Source organism: Mobula birostris, chromosome 4 (genome assembly GCF_030028105.1).
Source record: "Mobula birostris isolate sMobBir1 chromosome 4, sMobBir1.hap1, whole genome shotgun sequence".
In the NCBI taxonomy this organism is placed as follows: domain Eukaryota; kingdom Metazoa; phylum Chordata; class Chondrichthyes; order Myliobatiformes; family Myliobatidae; genus Mobula; species Mobula birostris.
The window spans coordinates 105,449,612-105,474,554 of NC_092373.1; the positions used below are offsets into that span (position 1 = coordinate 105,449,612).

Sequence of the window (24,943 nt, forward strand, 5' to 3'; positions counted from 1 at the left end):
ACTTATTTTCATCTGGTGTAATTTACATATTATTTAATTATTTATGGTTTTATATTGCTATATTTATACTCTATTCTTGGTTGGTACAACTGTAACGAAACCCAATTTCCCTCGGAATCAATAAAGTATGTCTATCTATCTATCTATCTATCTATCTATCACGTCTGGATTTTGTTTCGATCTAACTGTATTGATTCTGGTGCCTGAATGTTATCAGCCCGTCCCTAATTTTGAGTCATCTGCAAACTTTACTAGTTTACTTGTTGCGTTCTTATCCAAATCATTAATGTAAATTAAAAGCTGCAGCAGCTCCAAAACTGATCCCTGTGGAACCCCCTTTTTAACATCTTCTAGGAGTGAAAATGTTCCTCTCACCATAACTCATTGTTTTCTGTTTTTGAGCCAATTCTGCACCCATTTGCACACCTAAACCTGAATCCCTACCTCCTGTAATTTGATTATTAATCTCTTGTGGGGTAATTTGTCAAAAGCCTTCTGAAAGTCCAAGTATTAATATTAACCTCTCTATTGTTATCATAAGTTTTAGTTGCTTCATCATGGAACTCCAGCATATTAGTAAAACATGATTTCCCCTTTCTAAACCCTTGCTGGCTTTCTGCTAATATGCCTGTTCTTATCAACTGCTTTTTCCTCTTCCTCTTTATTACTGTTTCTATTATCTTACCTGTGATACATGGTAAGCTTATTGGTCTACAGTTATCAAGGTCAGTGCGGTCACCCTTCTTAGATACCAGGACAGAGTTAGCCTATTTCCAATCCTTAGGGATTTCACCAGTCCATAAGACACAGGAGCAGAATTAGGCCATCTGGCCCACTGAATCTACTCTGCCATTCAATCATGGCTGATCCTTTTTACTCCCCCTCCTCAGCCCCACTTTCCGGCCTTCTCCCAGTGACCTTTGATGCCGTGGCCAATTAAGAACCTATCAAGCTCTACCTTAAATACACCCAACGATCTGGCCTCCACAACTGTGGTAATTAATTCCACAAGTTCACCACCCTCTTGCTAAGGAAACTTCTCCGCATCTCTGTTTTAAATGTATGCCCCTCTATCCTCAGTCTGTGCTCTCTTGACCTAAACTCCCTCACCATAGGAAACATCCTTTCCACATCTACCTTGTCTAGGCCTTCCAACATTCGAAGGTTTCAGTGAGATCCCCTTCATCTTTCTAAATTCCAGGGAGAACAGACTCAGAGCTATCAAATGTTCCTTGTATTATAACCCTTTCATTCCCAGAATCATCCTTGTGAACCTCCTCTGAACCCTCTCCAGTGCTAGCACATCTTTTCTCAGATGAGCAGCCTAAAACTGTTCACAATACTCAAAGTGAGGCCTGAGCAGTGCCTCTCAAACTGAATGCCAACACCACATTTGCCTTCCTCAACACCGACTCCACCTGCAAGTTAACCTTTAGGGTGTTCTGCACAAGGACTCCCAAGTCCCTTTGCATCTCAGATATTTGGATTTTCTCCCCATTTAGAAAATAGTCTGCACGTTTAATTCTACTACCGAAGTGCATGGTCATGTATCTTCCAACATTGTATTTCATTTGCCACTTTCTTGCCCATTCTCCTAATCTGTCTTTAAGACCTTCTGCAGCCTACCTGTTTCCTTAACACTTGCTGCCCCTCCATCAATCTTCGTATCATCTGCAAACTTGGTAACAAAGCCATCTATCCCATCATCTAAATTATTGAAATAAAGTATAAAAAAAAGTGCTTCCAACACCGATTCCTGCGGAACACCACTAGTCACTAGCAGCCAACCAGAAAAGGATCCTTTTATTCCCATTTGCTGCCTTCTACCAATCAGCCAATGCTGTAACATGGCAGTAACTTTCCTGTAATCACTGACTAGTCACTGAATTTTGAAAAATACATGTCAGGGGTTTGTATATACAGTATAATCACAGCCCTCTAAGTACCCTTGAGTGTTTACTGGCCCTGGAGATTTATTAACTTTCAATTTTTTCAGATGAAGCAGAACCTCTCTTTCTAAGATCTCTAAGTCACTTAAAGCAACCTTACTTTTGTGTATACTTATTCGCATACTTATTGCTAACATCTTTGCAGGTGAATATTTTTAGCAAAATATGAGAGTATCTGCTGTGTCCTTCTGTGCATAATTTATTACACTGCAAATATTCCTAATACACTTAACTTCCTGCTTGAATAAAAGTGATCCTTTCACCATAACTCATTGTTTTCTGTTTCTGAGCCAATTCTACACCCAATCACACACCTTGTCCTGAATCCCTACCTTCTGCAATTTGATTATTAACCTCTCGTGGGGTACCTTGTCAAAAGCCTTCTGAAAGTCTAAGTAAATGATATTAACCATTCTATTGTTATAAATTTTACTTGCCTCTAAATAGAACTCCAGCATATTAGTAAAACACAATTCCCCCTTTCTGAACCCGTGCTGGTTTTCTGCTAACATGCCTGTTCTTATCAGCTGCTTTTCCAACTCATTTTTTTTTATTGTTTCCATTATCTTGTCTGTGATACACGTTAAGCTTACTCGTCTATCATTACCAGAGTCAGTGCGATCACCCTTATATACCGGGACAACATTAGCCCGTTTCCAGTCCTTCACTGACTTGTAAATTACATGTTAGGGGTTTGTGTATACAGTATAATCACAGACCTCTCTAAGTATCCTTGAATATATGTTGTCTGGCCATGGACATTTATTCATTTTCCACCTTTTCAATTGAAGCAGGACCTCACTTTTAAAGATCTCCAAGTCACTTAAAAGAACATTATTTTTCTCTACACTTTCTGGCATATTGCTAACATCTTCATAAAATATGAGTTAAGAGAATCCACTATCTCCTAGTCATAGTCATACTCATACTTTATTGATCCCGGGGGAAATTGGTTTTCGTTACAGTTGCACCATAAATAATTAAATAGTAATTAAACCATAAATAGTTAAATAGTAATATGTAAATTATGCCAGGAAATAAGTCCAGGACCAGCCTATTGGCTCAGGGTGTCTGACCCTCCAAGGGAGGAGTTGTAAAGTTTGATGGCCACAGGCAGGAATGACTTCCTATGACGCTCTGTGTTGCATCTCGGTGGAATGAGCCTCTGGCTGAATGTACTCCTGTGCCCAACCAGTACATTATGTAGTGGATGGGAGACATTGTCCAAGATGGCATACAACTTGGACTGCATCCTCTTTTCAGACACCACCGTCAGAGAGTCCAGTTCCATCCCCACAACATCACTGGCCCTACGAATGAGTTGATTCTGTTGGTGTCTGCTGCCCCAGCATACAACAGCAAACACGATCGCACTGGCCACCACAGACTCGTAGAACATCCTCAGCATTGTCCGACAGATGATAAAGGACCTCAGTTTCCTCAGGAAATAGAGACGGCTCTGACCCTTCTTGTAGACAGCCTCAGTGTTCTTTGACCAGTCCAGTTTATTGTCAATTCATATCCCCAGGATGATTTCTGGGGATCCAGAAATCCTCTGCATGATTTAACACCCCACTCTTATTCCTAATACACTTAACTTCCTCTTTGACATTTCTTTTACTAAAGAAATATTGAAAAATTCTCTTGGGTCAATGTTAGCATTATCAGGAATATCTTCTCAACTTGCCTTTTGCCAGTCTGAATTTCCCTCTTGACTGTAGCTCTTTTATTTTCATATGCCCTATGGTTATCATTATTACTATTTTTCCCTGTATTCCTTATATAGCTGTTCTACTTGGAGCAGAAATAGATTTTCCTTTGTGATTCATTCTCTGGATGTATCCTTGATGCAGTACAATGCAAAGCAAAAAGCCTAATTAAATGTTCACTATAATTTTATAAATGAAAATAAAGTGCTGGATACAATCAGCAGATTGGGCAGCATCTAATGAAAGAGAAACGGGTTAGTGTGTCAGATTCAAGGAATTTTCTCAAAGGAAGAAATGAGAATTTCAGTGTTATTTTGTAGTTAGGGTGTGGGTCAGGTTGGGCACCGTGTATATCCCAAAGGTACTGCTAAGGCTGCAATGAGAATAAATTCAAAGTAACACACACAGAATGCTGGAGGAACTCAGCAAGTCATGCAGCATCTATAGAAATTAATAAATAGTCGACGTTTTGGGCCAGGACCCTTCTTCAGGACTGGAAAGGAAGGGGAAGGTGCCAGACTGAAAAGGTACTGGGAGGGGAAGGAGGATAGCTAGACGGGAATAAACTGTTGATCTTGTCTATCTCCCTCCCACCCCACTCTTTTTGCAATTTAAAACTTTATGCTCGCTTGCTCTTAGTTCAGACAAGGAGTCTTAAACCAAAAAAGTTAATTATATTTATCCGACAGGTGTTCCCAGCATTTTTTGGTTTTAGAATTTCAGTATATGTAGTTCTTTTGAATTTTAAAGATAAAGATTAGCTTTGTTTGTTACATATGCATCAAAACATTCCATAAAGTGTGTCATTTGTGTTAAACCAAATCAGTGAGGACTGTGCTGAGCCATGCTTCTGGCATGCCCACTATTGACTAACCCTAACCGTACATCTGGAGTGTGAGAGGAAACCACAGCACCTGGTGGAAACCTATGCGTTCACGAGGAGAACGTACATTCTCCTTGCAGACAGCAGTGGGGTTCTTACAGCTAGCACTGTTAATGTTTAAACTAACTGCTACACTACCATGCCATTTATAAATGTCTTTTATCCAAAAGTTTTCCATTTTCATAGAGAAGCTATACCAATCACACTATTTCTTTATTTTTTAGTGATGGATTGTCATCTCTGTGAAACAATGTTGTTTATGGGAAATCTGGCCCTCAGAAAGTCCACATCTCCAAATCTACATTTATTGGTGACTGTAGACGCCACTCATACGTGATTATAAATATTGGGTGGGGAAGAGATTGGAGTCATGGGAAGGAATAGGAGGGGATATTTTATGGCAGTTTTATTAGTGATGAAAGGGCAATTTTAGTTGGATGCATTTAATAATTTGCAGTGCACTAAATAATTTTGCATGCATCTGTATCATTAGTCACAATAAAGTTCTAGTGAGTTCAATATTTTTGACTCTGCTGCTTCTAATTGTATCACATCCAGTGTTTGCTTGAAGTTGGTTTGAGATGAAAAAATTCCTCAAGGAAATCCTGGACCGGTAACAGGTTTTGTAACAGTAGAATTGAAATAGTCTGCATATATTATTTAATCATTTTAACAACAGGAAAATCGTGAAGCTTTATCAAAAGAATTGGAAGAACTTCAACGAGAAAGGAATCAGTTGAAAGCTGAATTGGAAAAATACAAAGAATGTGACCCAGAAGTTGTAGAAGAAACAAGTGAGTAATGTGGTTCAATAACTAATCCGTTTCTGTGCAACAGCTTATCTGCTGCTCATGCAATGAAATACACCATTAACACTTTACAAACTGCTCAGAGTTTGCTGAAGCTAACATTATTTTTGACCAAATGGTCTCATTCATTTAGTAGGTACCTGCACCTTTGCATGTGCCACGTATGTAGTGTCAGTGACATCATCTTGTCCAGGAAGTACTTGCTAAGACCTCATCTTCAGAGAGTTTCAGAGAAGGTGTCCTAGGCAATCATCACTGAGACACTGGAAATTCTACAGCAATCAAACATAGAAAAAACATAGAAAATAGGTGCAAGAGTAGGCCATTCGGCCCTTCAAGCCTGCACCGCCATCCAGTATTATCATGGCTGGTCATCCAACTCAGAACCCTGTACCAGCCTTCCCTCCATACACCCTGATCCCTTTAGCCACAAGGGCCATATCTAACTCCCTCTTAAATATAGCCAATGAACTGGCCTCAACTGTTTCCTGTGGCAGAGAATTCCACAGATTCACCACTCTCTGTGTGAAGAAGTTTTTCCTAATCTCGGTCCTAAAAGGCTTCCCCTTTATCCTCAAACTGTGACCTCTCGTTCTGGACTTGCCCAACATCGGGAACAATCTTCCTGCATCTAGCCTGTCCAATCCCTTTAGGATTTTATACGTTTCAATAAGATTCCCCCTCAATCTTCTAAATTCCAACAAGTATAAGCCTAGTCGATCCAGTCTTTCATCATATGAAAGTCCTGCCATCCCAGGAATCAATCTGCGAACCTTCTTTGTACCCCCTCTATGGCAAGGATGTCTTTCCTCAGATTAGGGGACCAAAACTGCACTCAATACTCCAGGTGTGGTCTCACCAAAGCCTTGTACAACTGCAGTAGTACCTCCCTGCTCCTGTACTTGAATCCTCTTGCTATGAATGCCAGCATACCATTCGCCTTTTTCACCGCCTGCTGTACCTGCATGCCCACTTTCAATGACTGGTGTATAATGACACCCAGGTCTCATTGTACCTCCCCTTTTCCTAATTGGCCACCATTCAAATAATAATCTGTTTTCCTGTTTTTGCCACCAAAGTGGATAACCTCACATTTATCCACATTAAATTGCATCTGCCATGAATTTGCCCACTCACCTAACCTATCCAAGTCACCCTGCATCCTCTTAGCATCATCCTCACAGCTAACACTGCTGCCCAGCTTCGTGTCATCCGCAAACTTGGAGATGCTGCATTTAATTCCCTCATCCAAGTCATTAATATATATTGTAAACAACTGGGGTCCCAGCACTGAGCCTTGCGGTACCCCACCAGTCACTGCCTGCCATTCTGAAAAGGTCCCGTTTATTCCCACTCTTTGCTTCCTGTCTGCCAACCAATTCTCTATCCTTTCACAAATCCATGCTGACTTTGTCTGATGATTCCACCGCTTTCCAAATGTGCTGTTAACACATCTTTGATAACTGACTCTAGCATTTTCCCCACCACCAATGTTAGGCTAACTGGTCTATAATTCCCCAGTTTCTCTCTCTCTCCTTTTTTAAAAAGTGGGGTTACATTAGCCACCCTCCAATCCTCAGGAACTAGTGCAGAATCTAAAGAGTTTTGAAAAATTATCACTAATGCATCCACTATTTCTTGGGCTACTTCCTTAAGCACTCTGGGATGCAGACCATCTGGCCCTGGGGATTTATCTGCCTTTAATCCCTTCAATTTACCTAACACCACTTCCCTACTAACATGTATTTCCCTCAGTTCCTCCATCTCACTGGACCTTCTGTCCCCTACTATTTCCGGAAGATTATTTATGTCCTCCTTAGTGAAGACAGAACCAAAGTAGTTATTCAATTGGTCTGCCATGTCCTTGCTCCTCATAATCAATTCACCTGTTTCTGTCTGTAGGGGACCCACATTTGTCTTAACCAGTCTTTTTCTTTTCACATATCTATAAAAGCTTTTACAGTCAGCTTTTATGTTCCCTGCCAGTTTTCTCTCATAATCTTTTTTCCCTTTCCTAATTAAGCCCTTTGTCCTCCTCTGCTGGACTCTGAATTTCTCCCAGTCCTCAGATGAGCCACTTTTTCTGGCTAATTTGTATGCTTCTTCTTTGGAATTGATACTATCCCTAATTTCCCTTGTCAGCCATGGGTGCACTACCTTCCTTGATTTATTCTTTTGCCAAACTGGGATGAACAATTGTTGTAGTTCGTCCATGCGATCTTTAAATGCTTCCCATTGTATATCCACGGACAACCCTTTAAGTGTCATTTGCCAGTCTATCTTAGCTAATTCACGTCTCATACCTTCAAAGTTACCCTTCTTTAAGTTCAGAACCTTTGTTTCCGAATTAACCATGTCACTCTCCATCTTAATGAAGAATTCCACCATGTTATGGTCACTCTTACCCAAGGGGCCTCTCACGACAAGATTGCTAATTAACCCTTCCTGTTTGCTCAATACCCAGTCTAGAATAGCCTGCTCTCTAGTTGGTTCTTCGACATGTTGGTTCAAAAAACCATCCTGCATACATTCCAAGAAATCCTCTTCCTCAGCACCGTTACCAATCTGGTTCACCCAATCTATATGTAGATTGACATCACCCATTATAACTGCTGTTACTTTATTGCACGCATTTCTAATTTCCTGTTTAATACCATCCCCAACCTCACTAGTACTGTCAGGTGGCCTGTACACAACTCCCACCAGCGTTTTCTGCCCCTTAGTGTTATGCAGCTCTACCCATGTTGATTCCACATCCTCCTGGCTATTGTTTTTCCTTTCTATTGCGTTAATCTCTCTAACCAGCAATGCTACCCCACCTCCTTTTCTTTCATGTCTATCCCTCCTGAATATTGAATATCCCTGAATGTTGAGCTCCCATCCTTGGTCACCCTGGAGCCATGTCTCTGTGATCTCAACTCATGCCTTAACTGTGAAATGGGATGTCATGGTTAGTCTCAGTCTGTGTCACATATCACAATTTGCTGCGAGCTAGAGCATTTCACTTTATACTTAAGAACTTCTGTCATATACATAAATTTGAGGAAGGTACTTTTCCATAGAAGCTTTACTACTACTACAACATGGACTCAGGCCTAGGGGGCCGGCGTCAGGCATGATGACGGACTCTCCACTTCTCCCTTTCCCTCATCAGTGTGTTCAGATCATCTACATTCACCGCGCCGCTGTCTTCTAGGAGTGTGTTGACTATAGTCTTGGGAGGGCGCCCAGAATTCATCCTCCCATGCTTGGGCTCCCATATGATGACTAGGCTGGCAGGTAGCTCGGGGTAGTGTAGACAGTACCCCACTAGTTGCAGTCTTCTCACCTCGATTTTAGTGGAGAGCATCGGTAAAGCTCAACATTTGTCATGTGCTGTTGCCAACCCACATCAAGAGCTATCCGGAGCATTCGTGTATAGAAGCTTTGGATGCATGTAAATCTGTCAAAATGACAAGCCTCCCCAAGATACAGGTTGACCAGAGCACTTTATGAGTAGAGGCGTGTGCGTGCACGCCCACCCACACACACACACACACACACACACACACACACACACACACACACTCACTCTGCAGGAAGAACTTAGCAGGTCAGGCAGCATCTATGGAGGGAAATGACTAGAAAGAAAGTGAGCAAAGGAGAGCAGTCTAAGATAGGCCATTTGGCCCATTGAGTCTGTTATGCCATCTCATCATGTCTGATCCATTTCCCCCTCAACCCCAATCTCCTGCCTTCTCCCTGTCTCCCTTCATGCTGTGACTAATCAAGAATCTGTCAACCTCTGCCTTAAATATACCTAATGATTTGGCCTCCACAGCCACCTATGACAATGAATTCCATAGATTCCCCACACTCTAGCTAAAGAAATTCCTCCTCATCTCCATTCTAAGTAGACGTCTTTCTATTCTGAAATGGTGTCCTCCAGTCTTAGACTCCCCCACAATATGAAATATCCGCTATCTAGGCCTTTCAACATTCCATAGGTTTCTGTAAGATCCCTCCTCATCCTTCTAAATTCCAGTGAGTGCAGGCCCAAACCATCAAATGCTCCTCATATGATAAGCCTTTCAATCCCAGAATCATTTTTATGAGCCTCCTTTGAACCCTCTCCAGTTAGCCCAATGTTTTACAGTACAGCAACGTGGATTCAATTCATGTAGCTGCCTGTAAAGAGTTTATGCATTCTCCCTGTGACCGCATGGGTTTCCTCTGGGTGCTCCAGTTTCCTCCCACAGTCCAAAGACATACCAGTTGGTAGGTAAATTGTCTTGTGATTAGGCAAGGATTAAATCGGAGTTACTGGACGGTGCAGCTCAGATGGCTGGGGCTATTCCATGCTGTATGTCAATGTGTAATAAATAAATAGATTCACAGTGGTTGGGTCTCTGGCACTGAGTCTGCCTCTGTGGCTCAGAAGAGAAGGAGGGAAAAGAGGCATGCTGTGGTGATGGGGGATTTATTAGGGGAGCGGTTAGGAGGTTGTGTGGACAAGAAGTAGATTTTCAGATGATATGTTGCCTCCTGGGGTATTTCAGATTGAGTCCTCAGCATTGTTAAGTGTGAGGGTGAACAGCCAGAAGTCATGGTCCATACCAGTTACATAGGTAGGACAAGTGATGGGGTTCTGCATAGGGAATTGGGTGTAAAAGGACAGGACCTCCAGGGATGTGATTTCAGGATTGCTATCTATGCAACTTGCTAGTGAGGCTAGAAATAGGAAGATTGCAGTTTAATATGTGGCTAAGGAGGGAGTGCATGAGGTTTTTAGATCATTGGGCTCTCTTCCAGGAAAGGTGGGACGTGTACAGAAGGGACTGCTTGCACCTGAACTAGAGGGGGACTAATATCCTAGCGGGAAGGTTTGTTAATGCTGCTCAGTAGCATTTAAACTAGAGTTGCAGGGGGATTGTGAGAACAGTTAGTGAAGAGATTGTGGAGGCAGATGTTGGTAAGACCTCAGATGAAGTCAAGAATCAAAAGGGCGAGCATGTTGTGACTAGTATCCTGAGCTGCCTATATTTCAATGCAAGATGTATCATAGGAAAGGCGGATAATAAAGCTGAAGATGAACTAGCTGGTTTACAAACAGAGGCAATGTTCAGTGAAGAGAGGCTGTTGATAGGGCAAAATTGCAGTCAACAGTATAAGTTGCAACGTAAAAGGCAGACAAAATTGAAAAGGGTGAGTAGTACAGACTGAAGGTGTAATGTTTGAATGCGTGCAGTTTATGGGATAAGGTAGATGAGCTTGCAGCACAGCTGCAGATTGGCAGGTATGATGTTGTAGGCATCACTGAATCATGGCTGGAAGAAGATTATAGCAGGAAGCTTAATGTCCAAGGATACACATTGTATTGAAAGAATAGTCAGAAAGGCAGAGGGTTGGCATTGCTCTGTTGGTAAATATGAAATCAAATCATTAGAAAGAGGTGTTGAATTATTGTGGATAGAGCTAAGGAACTACAAGGGTAAATAGACCCTGATGGAAGTTGTATAGACTGTCAAACAGTTGTAAAGATGCAGCCTACAAATTACAATGGGAGATCAAAAATGCATGCCAAGAGGGCCTGTTACAATAGTCATGGGTGATTTCAATATGCAGGTAGATTGGGAAAAATCAGGTTGGTGTTGGATTCCAGGAGGGGGGATTTCTAGAGTGCCTACTAGATGGTTTTGCAGAGCAGCTTATGATTGAGCCCACTACAGAATCAGTTATTCTGGATTGAAGATTGTGCAATGAACCAGAATTGATAAGAGAACTTTAAGGTAAGAGAACCCTTAAGGGAAGGTGATCATAATATGATCAAATTCACCCTGACATTTGATAAGGGGAAGCCAAAGTCAGGTGTATCAGTATTTCAGTGGAGTAAAGGGAATTACAGAGGCATGAGAGAGGAGTTGGCCAAAATTGATTGGAGAAGAACATTGGAAGAGATGATAGCAGAGCAGCAAAGGCTGGAATTTCTGGAAGCAGTTCATAAGGCACAGGAAATATACATTCCAAAGAGGAAGAAGTATTCTAAAGGCAAGATGACACAACCATGGCTAACAAGGGAAGTCAAAGCCAATGAAAAAGCTAAGAGAGCAAAATTTAGTGGGAAGATAGAGGATTGGGAAGCTTTTATAAAACCAATAGAAGGCAATGAAAATAGTCATTAAGAAGGTAAAGATGGAATACTAGCCAATAATATTAAAGAGGATACCAAAACATTCTTTGGATACATAAAGTGTAAGAAGAGAGGTGAGAATGGATATTGGACCACTAGAAAATGATGCTTGAGAAGTAGTAATGAGGGACAATGAAATGGTGGACAAATTGAGTAAGTATTTTGCATCAGACTTCACTGTGGAATACCCTAGCAGTATGTTGGAAGTTTCAGAGGTCAGAGGTCATGAAGTGTGTAAAGTTACCATTACTAGAGAGAAACTGGAAGGATTCTTGGGAAACTGGAAGGTTTGAAGGTAGATAAGTCACCTGGACCAGATGGTATACACCCAGAGTTCTGAAAGAAGTAGCTGAAGAGATGGTGAAGGCATTATTAATGATCTTTCAAGAATCATTAGGCTAGAAAATTGCAAACGTCACTCCAAGAAAAGAGAGAGGCAGAAAAATAAAATTTCGGCCAGTTAGTCTGACTTCAGTGGTTGGGAAGGTGTTGGAGTTGATTATTAAGGATGAAGTCTCAAGGTACTTGGAGGCATATGATAAAATAACCCATAGTCAGCATGGTTTCCTCGGGAAAACCTTGCCTGACAATTCTGTTGGAATTCTTTGAAGAAATTGCCAGCAGGAAGACAAAGGAGAATTGGTTGAGGTTGTGTACTTGGACTTCCAGAAGGCCTTTGACAAGGTGCCAATCATGAGGCTGCTTATCAAGCTATGAGCGCGTGGTATTACAGGATTGGCAGGAGGCAAAGAGTGGGGATAAAGAGAGCCTTTTCTGGTTGGCTGCTGGTGACTAGTGGTGTTCCACAGGGGACTGTGTTGGGACTGATTCTTTTTATGTCATATGTCAATGATTTAGACGATGGAATGGAGTTTGCAGACGATACGAAGATAGATGGAGGGGCAGGTAGTTTTGAGGAAGTGGAGAGGCTATAGAAGGAGAATGGGCAAAGAAATGGCAGATAGAGCACAGTATCTGGAGAGAAAATTCAAAAAACTGAAGTGCAAAGGGGCTCGGGAGTCCTTGTGCTGGATTCCCTAAAGTTTAATTTGCAGGTTGAGTCTGTGGTGCGGAAGGCAAATGCGATGTTAGCATTCATTTCAAGAGGACTAGAATATGAAAGCAAGGATGTAAGGTTGAGACTTTATAAAGCATTGGTGAGGCCTCACCTGGAGTATTGTGAGCAGTTTTGGGCTGCTAATCTTAGAACTGATATGCTGAAAGGAGGCAGGGTTCAAAGGAGGTTAATAAAAATGATCCCAGGATTGGATAGCTTGTCATATGAAGAGAATTTAATGGCTCTGGGCCTGTATTCACTAGAATTCAGAAGGAAGGGTGACCTCATTGAAACCTGTCAAATGGTGAAAGGCTTTGATAGAGTGGGTGTGGAGAGGATGTTTCTTATGGTGGGGGAGTCTTAAGACCAGAGGACACAGCCTCACAATAGAGGGGCGTTCTTTTAAAACAGAGATGAGAAGGAATATTTTTAGCCAGAGAGTGGTAAATCTGTGGAATTCTTTGCCACAGGAAACTGTGGAGGCCAATTCTTTATGTGTATTTAAAGCAGAGGATGGATTCTTCATTGGTCAGGGCATGGAGGGAAGATAGGAAATTGGAGCTGAGATGAAAGTGGAATCAGCCATGATGAAATGGTGCAGCAAACTCGATGGGCCAAATCGTCTTATTCTACTTCTATGTCTTGTGGTCTAAATAAGGGACCCAAAACTGCTCACAATACTCCAGGTGAGGCCTCACCAGTGCCTTCTGAAACCTCAGCGTTTTATCCTTTCTTTGATATTCTAGTCCACTTGAAAGCCATCGTCTTTCTCACCACTGACTCAATCTACATATTAACCTTTAGGAAATCCTGCATGATGACCCTATGCACCTCTGACTTCTGAATTTTCTCACCATTTAGAAAATAGCCTACACTTTTATTCCTTCTGCCAAAGTACATGACCTTACACACTGTATTCCATCTGCCACTTATTTGCCCAGTAGCACGGATGTGGGGTAGAAATTACAATGGAAGATAGTAAAGGCTTGTAAAAAGGGCAGCACTACGATGGTCACAGGGGATTTCAACATGCAGTTGGCGCTGGATCCCAGATGAATAACAATTTGTAGAATGCCGTCAAGATGGCTTTTTGGAGCAATTTGTGGTTGAGCTCACGAGGGGAAAAAAAGCAATTCTGGATCGGGTGTTGTGTAATCAGAATCAGGTTTATTATCACCGGCATGTGACATGAAATCTGTTAACTTAGCAGCAGCAGTTCAATGCAATACATAATCTTGCAGAGATGTTAAAGCAGAATCTGAATAAAACTCGGGAGACCAGCTTCTTATGGTTACAAGTTTATTGCGCACCCTCCTGCAGGAGTTTGAGGCCCAGTTGTCAGAGGGAAGGCACATAAGTACTGCCACCATCCGACAAGTGGGCCCACTCCCTCCGGTTACAGCCGTATATTTATACATAGTAGGTCCCATACATTACTGTTGCAAGATGTCATTTGAACTGGTACGCCCACCAAGTCCGTTGGTGCGAAACTCAGTTACAGATAAGAGAGTCTGCAAGATCAAGACTTAATTACAGATGGATGTGCTGTCCAGTCCTTATCAGTTATTCCCTTTGCTAGGCCCTGACTTAATTACAGATGGATGTTCATTCCTGTCCTTATCAGTGAGTCCTCCTCCCCACTCAAATGAGGGTACAATGTACAATGTTATCAAACTCTGAATGTCTTTCTGCAAGCCGGGGAGAACTGGTAATGAGCCAGTAATTAGCTGACTGCTGAAGACAGAGTTTACTTCAGTTCAAAGGTTCTTATTCAGTCCCAATTATTCTTTTAGCCACAGGTTACATAGGTTCAAAATTATTTTTTTATATCTCCAATTCCTCAGAGAGAGAGAAAAAAAAAAAATAAAATAAAACAATAGTAAATAAACAAGTAGATCAATTACGTATATTGAATAGAGTATTAAAAAATGTGCAAAAACAGAAAAACTGTAGGTTAAAAAAGTGAGGTAGTGTCCAAAGCTTCAAAGCCCATTTAGGAATCGGATGGCAGAGGGGAAGAAGCTGTTCCTGAATCGCTGAGTGTGTGGCTTCAGGCTTCTGTATCTCCTCCCTGATGGTAACAGTGTGAAAAGTGCATGCCCTGGGTGCTGGAGGTCTGTAATAATGGGCACTGCCTTTCTGAGACACCGCTTCCTAAAGATGTCGTGCGTACTTTGTAGGCTAGTGCCCAAGATGGAGCTGACTAAATTTATAACCTTCTGCAGCTTCTTTCGGTCCTGTGCAGTAGCCTCTCCATACCAGACAGTGATGCAGCCTGTCAGGATGCTCTCCATGGTACAACTATAGAAGTTCTTGAGTATATTTGTTGACATGCCAAATTGCTTCAAACTCCTAATAAAGTATAGCTGCTGTCTTGCCTTCTTTAGGACTACGTCAATATGTTGGGACCGGGTTAGATTCTCAGAGATCTTGACACCCAGGAACTTGAAACTGCTCACTCTCTCCACTTCTGATCCCTTTATGAGGATTGGTATGTGTTCCTTTGTCTTACCCTTACTGAAGTCCACAATCAGCTCTTTTGTCTTACTAATGTTGAGTGCCAGGTTGTTGCTGTGGTACCATTCCACTAGTTGGCATATCTCACTCCTGTACGTCCTCTCGTCACCACCTGAGATTCTACCAACAATGGTTGTATTGTCAGCAAATTTGTAGATGGTATTTGAGCTATGCCTAGCCACACAGTCATGTGTATACAGAGAGTAGAGCAGTCGGCTAAGCACACACCCCTGAGGTGTGCCAATGTTGATCGTCAGTGAAGAGGATATGTTATCACCAATCTGCACAGACTGTGATCTTCCGGTTAGGAAGTCAAGGATCCAATTACAGAGGGAGGTACAGAGGCCCAGGTTCTGCAACTTCTCAATCAGGATTGTGGAAAGATGGTATTAAATGCTGAGCTATAATCGATGAACAGCATCCTGGCGTAGGTGTTTGTGTTGTCTAGGTGATCTAAAGCCGTGTGAAGAGCCATGGAGATTGCATCTGCCATTGACCTATTGTGACGATAGGCAATTTGCAGTAGGCCCTGGTCCTTGCTGAGGCAAGAGTTCAGTCTAGTCATAACCAGCTTCTCAAAGCATTTCATCACTGTCGATGTGAGTGCTACCGGGTGATAATCGTTAAGGCCACCCACATTATTCTTTTTTGGCACTGGTATAATTGCTTCCAGGTAATCCATTGGGACCTTCTGCCTTGCGAGTGTTCACTCTCTTTAAAGATAGTCTGACGTCGGCCTCTGAGACAGAGATCACAGGGTCATCAGGTGCAGCAGGGATCTTCACAGCTGTAGTTGTGTTCTCCCTTTCAAAGCGTGCATAGAAGGTAGTGAAGCATCGATGCCATTCATACTACAGGTTTCCCCCGCCATCCGAAGGTAGAGTGTTCCTATGAAACGGTTCGTAAGCCAGAATGTTATAAAGCGAAGAAGCAATTACCATTTATTTATATGGGAAAAATTTGTGAGCGTTCGCAGACCCAAAAAATAACCTACCAGATCATGCTAAATAACACATTAAACCTAAAATAACAGTAACATATAGTAAAAGCAGGAATGATATGATAAATACACAGCCTATATAAAGTAGAAATACTTCTCTACAATCATTACTGAGCTGTTCTCTGTAGCGAAAATCTCACGCAGGCACTTTCAGCAGAAACACTCTCTCCAGTAACCTTTCAGCTATGAAGCTGCCAAATCATACCAAGTAACACATAAAAATACACAGCCTATATAAAGTAGAAATAATGTATGTACAGTGTAGTATCACTTACCGGAATCGAGAAGTCAGCACCGAGCACACTGATGATGGTGTGTTAGGGTGAGTCATTGGAGGTTGGGGTGGTGCAGTGGTCCCTAACCTCCGGGCAGCGAACTGATACCGATCCGCGGAGAATGCAGCGGTAGCCAGAACGCACCCAGGACATCTTTAAGAAAAAATCCGAAATAAAAAAGCTAATTAATTAGGTGCCACCTGGCACCTAGTTGTCAGCCCAGATCAGAGGCGATTGCTGATTGTGTCACCTCTGATCTGGGCCGACAATTACGTGCCGGGCGGCACCTAATTAATTAGCTTGCTTATTTCGGCTTTTTTCTTAAAGATGTGCTGGGTGCGTCCCGGCTACCGCTGCAATGTATCGGTCCGCGGCCCAGGGGTTGGGGTGGTGGGACACTGGGGTGTCATCTCATTGTCGCCTGTTTCCATCAGGGCAGGCAGGTCATCTTGTATGTCTGCCTGCCTCGATGTCGAAGGTCGAGGTTCGTCGTCTGCTGTGGCTGATGTGGAAGGCTTGAAAAACGACAGTATGCTTGACTACTTAGCCTCGCGCATTTTTCTATCATCTCATGCAGTTGCTACACATTCAGTTCCTGGACGACTTCACTTTTGGTCAGTTCGCTACTGCATTTGGTTTCGATTATTATCCTTTCCTCTTCCAATTGCATCAGCTCTTCATCTATCAGTTCTTGGTCATGGGATGCCAAAACCTCTTCAACATCATCTTCATCAACTTCCACAAGCCAAACTCACTTTGTCCCTACTTCGTTCACCATGATCGAAACGCTTAATTATGTCTAGTTTTACGCTAAGTGTAACACCCTTATGAGCTCTTTAGGCTTTTCTGATACCTTAGAACTCATCTTGCTAATTGCTGCTCATAGGCAGCAGTTGTTTAAGCAATGCCGGCTAGAATGCAGTTCTGGGGGAGGAGCTTGGCTGCTCGGGGCACGCGCTGCCTTTTATTGCGCGCTGCTTTTTTCGTAACAGTGAAAACACCTTCTGTTAGCGAAAACAGGTAACTAATGTAGGGTTTACGTAACAGCGAGATTTCGTAAAGCGGACGTTGGAAAAGCGGGGGACACCTGTATTGGGTTTCGCTTTGTAGGAAGTAATGTCTTGCAGTCCCTGCCAGAGTTGCCGTGCATCTGATACTGCCTCTGACCTCATTCTGCCCTTGAAATAGCCCTCTGCAAATCATACCTGGTTTTCTGGTACAGGCCTGGTTTGCTGGATTTGAATGCCACAGATCTAGCCTTCAGCAGACGACGTACCTCCTGGTTCATCCACAGCTTTTGGTTTGGGAATGTACAATAAGTCTTTGTAGGCACACAGGTTTTAATGAAGTCAGTAATAACTGCAGCATACTCATCCAGATTCAAAGATGAATCCCTGAATGCAGTCTAGTCCACCGATTCAAAGCAATCCTATAGGCGCTCCTGTGCTTCCCTTGTCCAAACCTTCTTGGTCCTCTCTACTGGTGCTGCAGTCTTCAGTCTCTGCCTATACTCGGAGTAGAAGTACAGCCACGTGATCAGACTTCCCAAAGTGAGGGTGTGGAATAGCACGGTGGGCATTCTTGATGGTGGTGTAATGGACCAGTGTGTTGTTTCCTCTGGTATTGCAAGTGATCTGTTGATGGTAATTGCTTAGTGATTTTTTTCAGACTGGCCTTGTTAAAATCTCCCAAAACGATGGTGAAGGCGTTAGGGTGCACTGTTTCGTGCATGTTGATCCCATTGCTCAGATCATCTAAAGTCTGCTTGACATTGGCCTGAGGTGGAATGTAAACTACTCCCAGAATGACCCCAGAGCATTCCCGTGGTAAGTAAAAAGGACGACACTTTCCTGCTAGATATTCCAGATCTGGTGAGCAGAATTGGGACAGCAGTGATATATTCGTGCACCAAGAAGAGTTGATCATGAGGCATACGCTTTCACCTCTGCTTTTGAAAGACTCTATAGATCTATCCTGATGGTGTATAGTAAACCTGTCGATCTGAATCGCTGCATCTGGTATGGAAGGGGTTAACCAGGATTGCATGAAACAAAGGATACGCATGGTCCTAATGTACCTCTGATACAGCACCCTGGCTCTAAGATCATCGATTTTATTCACCAGAGACTGCACGTTCACCAGCAAGATCATTGGTATAGGGAATTTACAACCCCGTTTCCTTAAACTCACTTGCAATCCTGAACTCCACTCATGCTTTCTCCGTGGGCCCTTCCGACCGCAGACTGTTGTTTCCGTTGGTTTTACGCAGCAATACTTCGTTTAAGCACATTAAGACATCTTTGTTGACTGTACTGACCTTGGAAGCAGTTGTGCTTTTTAGCTGTAACAGGCTGAAACGGGAATATTTAATCGTATCCATTGAGAGTACTGCTGCTACTCGAGTCACGCCTAGGTGCCCCGGAAGTAGGAACCAGACTTCTTTAGGGAGCTTAAGGTAAAAGAACCATTAGGAGACAGTGATTGTGAAATAATAGAATTCACTCCGTAGTTTGAGGGGGAAGAAGCAGTGGAATAAAGGGAGCTACAGAGGCATGAGAGAGGAGCTGGTCAAAGTTGCTTAGAAGGTGACTCCAGCAGAGATGGTGGCAGAGCAGCAATGGCTGGAGTTTCTGGGAGTAATTGAGATGTAGACAATCAGTTCATCCCAAAGAAGCATTCTAAAGGGAGGATGAGGCAACTGTGGTTGATAAGGAAAGTCGAAGACAGCAATAAAGCAAAAGAGGGGGCATAAAATGTAGCAAAATATTATAAGATTGTGAAGCTTTTACAGACCAAAAGCAATATGGAGAAAAAGATGTATGAAGGTAAGCCAGCCAATAATATAAAAGAGGATACCAAAGGTTTTTTTTCAGATATATAAAACGACAGACAGGAAGGCATAGCTGGTGGTGTGACTCTGTTGGTAAGAGATGAAATTACATCTTTAGGAAGAGGTGACATAGGGTCGGAGAATGTTGAATCTTTGTGGGTGGAGTTAAGAAATTGCAATGGTAAAAAAAAAATTACGGGAATCATTTATAGGCCTCCGAATAGCAGCCAAGATGTGAGATTGAGATTGCAAAGGGAGCTGGAAAAGGCATGTAATAAGGGTAATGACACAATTATAATAGGGGACTTCAGTATGCAGTGGGATTAGGAAGATCAGGTTGGTGTTGGATCGCAAGAGATGGAATTTGTTGAAAGCCTACGAGATGACTTTTTAGAGCAGCTTGTGCTTGAGCCTACTTGGGTAAAAGCTACCTTAGATTGGGTGCAGTATAATAACCCAGATCTTGTAACCGAGTTTAAGGTAAAGGAAGCTTTAAGAGGCTGTGATCATATCGAGCCAAGTTGGAAGCCCAGGCTAACCAGAGGGATGCCAGTAGACTATGGCAGGGTCTAAATGAGATCACTGGGCGCAAAGAAAAGGCTGGGAATATCAATAACTGTGGCACTTCTCTTCCTGATGAACTTAACGTATTCTACGCAAGATTCGAACAGAAGGGGAGCATCCCTCTCCCTCTGGATGAACTGGACCTGGTGGCATCGAGATTCATCGTCACCGAGGAGGACGTTAGAAGGGCCTTCCTGAAGATAAATCCAAGGAAGGTGACGGGCCCAGATGGCGTCCCAGGACGGGTTCTCTGGGCCTGTGCAAGTGAGCTAGCAGGAGTGTTTGCTGACATCTTCAACTGCTCCTTGCTTCAGTCTAAGATCCCCTTGTGTTTTAAGAAGGCAACGATAATCCCAGTGCCGAAGAAGAGCAAGGTGGCATGCCTGAATGACTATCGACCTGTGGCTCTGACATCAAGCTGGACGCTTTGCAGTTCGCCTACCGGAGCAACAGGTCAACGGCAGATGCCATCTCTCTGGCCCTACGTTCCTCCTTAGAACACCTGGAGAATAAAGACACATACGTAAGGCTCCTTTTCATTGACTACAGCTCTGCCTTTAATACCATCATTCCAAACAAACTGATTCCTAAGCTCCGGAACCTGGGCCTTAGCACTCAGATCTGCAGCTGGATCTTCAACTTCCTCACAGACAGGACCCAGGCTGTAAAAATAGGGGACAAGCTCTCCTCTACAATCACTCTGAGCACCGGTGCCCCACAAGGCTGTGAACTCAGCCCTCTGCTGTACTCACTGTACACCCATGATTGTGTAGCCAAGTTTCCATTGAATTCAATATGTAAGTTTGCTGATGACACAACAATTGTAGGCTGTATCTCAGGTAATGATGAGTTTGAGTACAGAGAGGAAATTAAAAACCTGGTGGCATGGTGCGAAGACAATAACCTATCCCTCAACGTCAGCAAGACGAAGGAGTTTGTTGTTGACTTCAGAAGGAGTAGCAGACCGCACGGCCTAATTTACATCAGTGGTGCGCAAGTGGAACAAGTCAAAAGCTTTAAGTTCCTCCGGGTCAATATCACAAATGACCTGACTTGGTCCAACCAAGCAGAGTTCACTGCCAAGAAGGCCCACTAGCGCCTTTACTTCCTGAGAAAACTAAAGAAATTTGGCCTGTCCCCTAAAACCCTCACTAATTTTTATAGATGAACCGTACTAAGCATTCTTCTAGCGTGCATCACAACCTGATGTGGAAGTTGTCCTGTCCAAGACCGAAAGAAGCTGCAGAAGATCGTGAACACGGCACAGCACATCACACAAACCAATCTTCCGTCCTTGGACTCACTTTACACCGCACGCTGTCGAAGCAGTGCTGCCAGGATAATCAAGGACACGACCCACCCAGCCAACACACTTTCCGTCCCTCTTCCCTCCGGGAGAAGGCTCAGGAGCTTGAAGACTCATACAGCCAGATTTGGGAACAGCTTCTTTCCAACTGTGATAAGACTGCCGAAAGGATCCTGACCCAGATCTGGGCCGTACCTTCAAAATATCCGGACCTGCCTCTCGGTTTTTTTGCACTACCTTACTTTCCATTTTTCTATTCTCTATGATTTATAATTTAAATGTTTAATATTTACTAATTTTTACTATTTTTAATATTTTTAGTATTTAATATTTGTAATCCAGGGAGTGGGAAGCACAGAATCAAATATTGCTATGATGATTGTACGTTCTAGTATCAATTGTTTGGTGACAATAAAGTATAAAGTATAATATGATCGAGTTCATACTGCAATTGGAGAGCAAGAAGCATAAGTCACATGTATCTGTATCACAATGGAATAAAGGGAATTACAGAGGCATGAGAGAGGAGCTTGCCCAGGTGGATTGGAGGAGGATTCTGGTGGGGATGACCGCAGAGCAGAGATGGCCGTAGTTTCTGGGAGTAGTTCACAAGGTGCAGGATTGATAGGTCCCACAGAGGAAGAAGTTCTCAAATGGCAGGGGTAGGCAACCGTGGCTGAGAAAGGAAGTTGATGCCCCAACTACGTTTTTCTGGTTCTCTCAAACGATTCTGTCTAAATTTGGAAAAAATCAGAAGTAATCTTTATGATACTTCAGTTAAATTTTAACAGACCTGGAGATGTTTTATTCAATATTTTCATTTAATGTAATTTTTTTTTCTCTCTGATCATATATATACTCCCTTCGTGGATTTTATCTGCTGTTAATGGAGATCGGGTTTGAGGACGTGTTTGTTTAATCTGGTTATGTTTACTATTTACCTAGCTAGCCCATTGCTTTGCTTTGTAGCATAGTGGCATGGTAGTTTTTTGGGGGGTTTATTTTTTTCCTTCTGGGTTTTTTTTCTCTACCGTTATATGGAAAACTAGTATACAATTATATTACCTTGTTATTTTTTTAACTAACCTATGTTGTTTTCGTTGTTTTTTTTGTATTAGTATTTCTTGTATATCTATATCGTAACAATGTATTGGTTGCTATATGTTTTATCCTGTGTGTACTAATTTAATAAAAAGATTTAAAAAGAAAGAAAGTAAGTTGACGACTGCATAAAAGCCACTGAAAGAACGTGTAAGGTAGCAAAAGTGAGTGGGAAGTTGGATGATTGGCAAGCTTTTAAAATCCAACAAAAGGCAACTTAAATAAAGCTATAAGAAGGGAAAAGATGAAATATGAGGGCAAACTAGCCAATAATATAAAGCAGGATACAGAAAGTTTTTTCAGTTATGTAGCAAGTAAAAGGGAGGTGAGAATTGATATTGGACCACAGGAAAATGGTACTGGTGACGTAGTAATGGGAGACAAAGAAGTGGCAGATGAACATAATGAGTACTTTGCATCAGACTTCACTGTGGAAGACACTAGCAGTGTGCCTAAAGGTCCGTGAGTGTTAGGGAGTAGGACTGTGCCATTGCTAAATGATTTATTCTCCCTCTCAACCCCATTGTCCTGCCTTCTCCCCATAATCTTTGATGTCTTGACTAACTAAGGACTGCTTAAATATACTCAATGACTTAGCTTGCACAGCTGTCCGTAGCAATGAATTCGACAGATTCACTACCCTCTGACAAAATAAATTCCTTCTCATCTCTGTTCTAAATGGATGTCCCTCTGTTATGAGGATATGCCCTCTGGTCTTAGACTCACCCACTATAGTAAACATCCTCTTCACATTCACTCTAGGCCTTTCAATATTCAATAGGTTTCAATGAGATTTTTTCTCATTCTTCTAAACTCCAGTGAGTACAGGCCCAGAGCCAGCAACCATGCCTCAAACCTTTTTGTTTACGGAGTCTTGCTCATGGTCCTACTCTGGACCCTTTTCAATGCTAGCACATCTTTTCTAATGGGCCCAAAACTGCTCACAATACTCTGCCATGTGTCTTAATTGCTTATAAAGCCACAGCATCACATCCTTACTCTTAGATTCTAGTCCTCTCAAAATTGCATATAATGTTGCATATGTTTTCTTTACCGCTGGCTCAACCTTCGTTAATCTTCAGGGAAACTTGCAAAAGGACTCTCAAGTCTCTTTGCAATTCTAATTTTTAAATTTTCTCCCCATTTATTCCTTCTACCAAAGTGCATGACCATACACATCAATATACTATATTCCATCTGCCACTACTTTACTCGTTATCACAATCTGTCCCAGTCCTTTGACACAGTGTTTAACTTGGTTTCAGTTATCGGGTCTTCTTCCACTTCTTCGATTCTATTTATTTCTTCTCTTGCTGCTGTTTTTGTTGCAAATGTATTTCCATGGCTTTCCATTGTGCTCATTTTTAGAGTGACCTTTACATTTAATATTGCACTTCTGGTGTAGTCGCATGACTTTCAAGAGTTGTTGAAATAGTTCGCCATTCTTGATTGGAGTTCCCAAGGCAATAAGAAACACTCTTGTCTCCATAAATTTCCAAAGTCATGAACAACTCTGAAAGCATGTTGCGAATCCTTTATATATATATATGTATATTCTGAACAGAGCTCTTGACTACTTTGCATGCTGCCTTTTCACCCATTCCTTTAATGCAGTAATCAGTTTTTTGTTGATTTATTTTTTTCTCACACTGCTCTTTTAGTATGTTATGGATTTTTTCTTTTTTATCCAATTGATATTCTAAATCAGTGCATTTGTATTTTAAAGTATGTATCTGGACTTGCAAATCAATACACTCACACCTTTGCAGCTCCGTTGCTTGTGTCCGAATTGTTTTTAAGTTCTCAACCACATCTTTTTGATCTTGTGACTTATCGGTTCAACATCATCTATAAGCCAGCGCTAGACTTAGCCTTAATAGCACATCTCTTCCATATTTCTTTACCAACGATATCAAGTTTATATACATTACTTAAGATCTCAGTTAACTTTTCCTTCAGCTGGGAATTCAAGTGTCTCACCGGACTGTTTCAAAACTTTGGCCATTGTATTAGTTTCAATCTTAAGGAATACTCTTGACTTTTAGAGGTCAGAAATCTTGTGATTATAATATCAGGTCACAACCAAGCAAACATCCGTCCGATATCTTGAAACTTTTGCAGACCTCTTACCCAACAATTCGCATACTCTGTTGAGACTATAATATCAGACTCTGGGTTTCCGATAACAAATACCGCCCCCACATTGATTGTACAACTGCAAAAAAAATTGCCACAACTAAAATGTAGACTCCACTCACTCTTAACTCCCTTTAAACAATGTACTGAAGATATTTATTTTCAGACAATTGAGGAACATAGGAATGTCTTGCCTCCCAACTGCATGATTAAAACTTCCTACTTTAGTCCATTTTTTTTTCAAGTAATCACCTCATTTTGGCTGCCAAATTGTTGGATCTTTGTGTACTTTCTAAAGCTTGGGGTTCTTCCAGGAGTCAGGAATGATGAGCAGTCTTGTTTCTAAGATTTCAGTTTATTTTAAGGTACAAACAAACATACAAATACACATAAAACTAAATAAAGAGCTGAGAATTATGATAAGAGGTAGATGAACAGCAAAGACAAAAAGAAAGGTGGAGCCTCTGAAAAATCCATCACTGTTATAGATAAGAAATTCCTTAGATAGGAATAAACTAGCTGGTATGCTACATAATTAAAACAATAACATTACATGAGTAATGTGCTAGTATGTGGTCAATGAAAAATGAAAAAGGTGATAAACCGTTGGTTTAGCTGTTATACCGCTTTTTGCCAGT

The 24,943-nt window shown here is 42.0% G+C and overlaps 1 protein-coding gene across 3 annotated transcripts in view; it reads left to right on the forward strand.

Annotated features, from left to right (window-relative positions):
* mnd1 (meiotic nuclear divisions 1 homolog (S. cerevisiae)) overlaps positions 1-24,943 on the forward strand; it is a 77,896-nt gene that overhangs the window by 51,564 nt on the left and 1,389 nt on the right. For all 3 annotated transcript variants that reach the window (XM_072255861.1, XM_072255862.1, XM_072255864.1), the window contains exon 6: positions 5,221-5,335. In XM_072255861.1, coding sequence (XP_072111962.1) covers positions 5,221-5,335 — 115 coding nt within the window. The remainder of the gene's footprint in view (positions 1-5,220; positions 5,336-24,943) is intronic.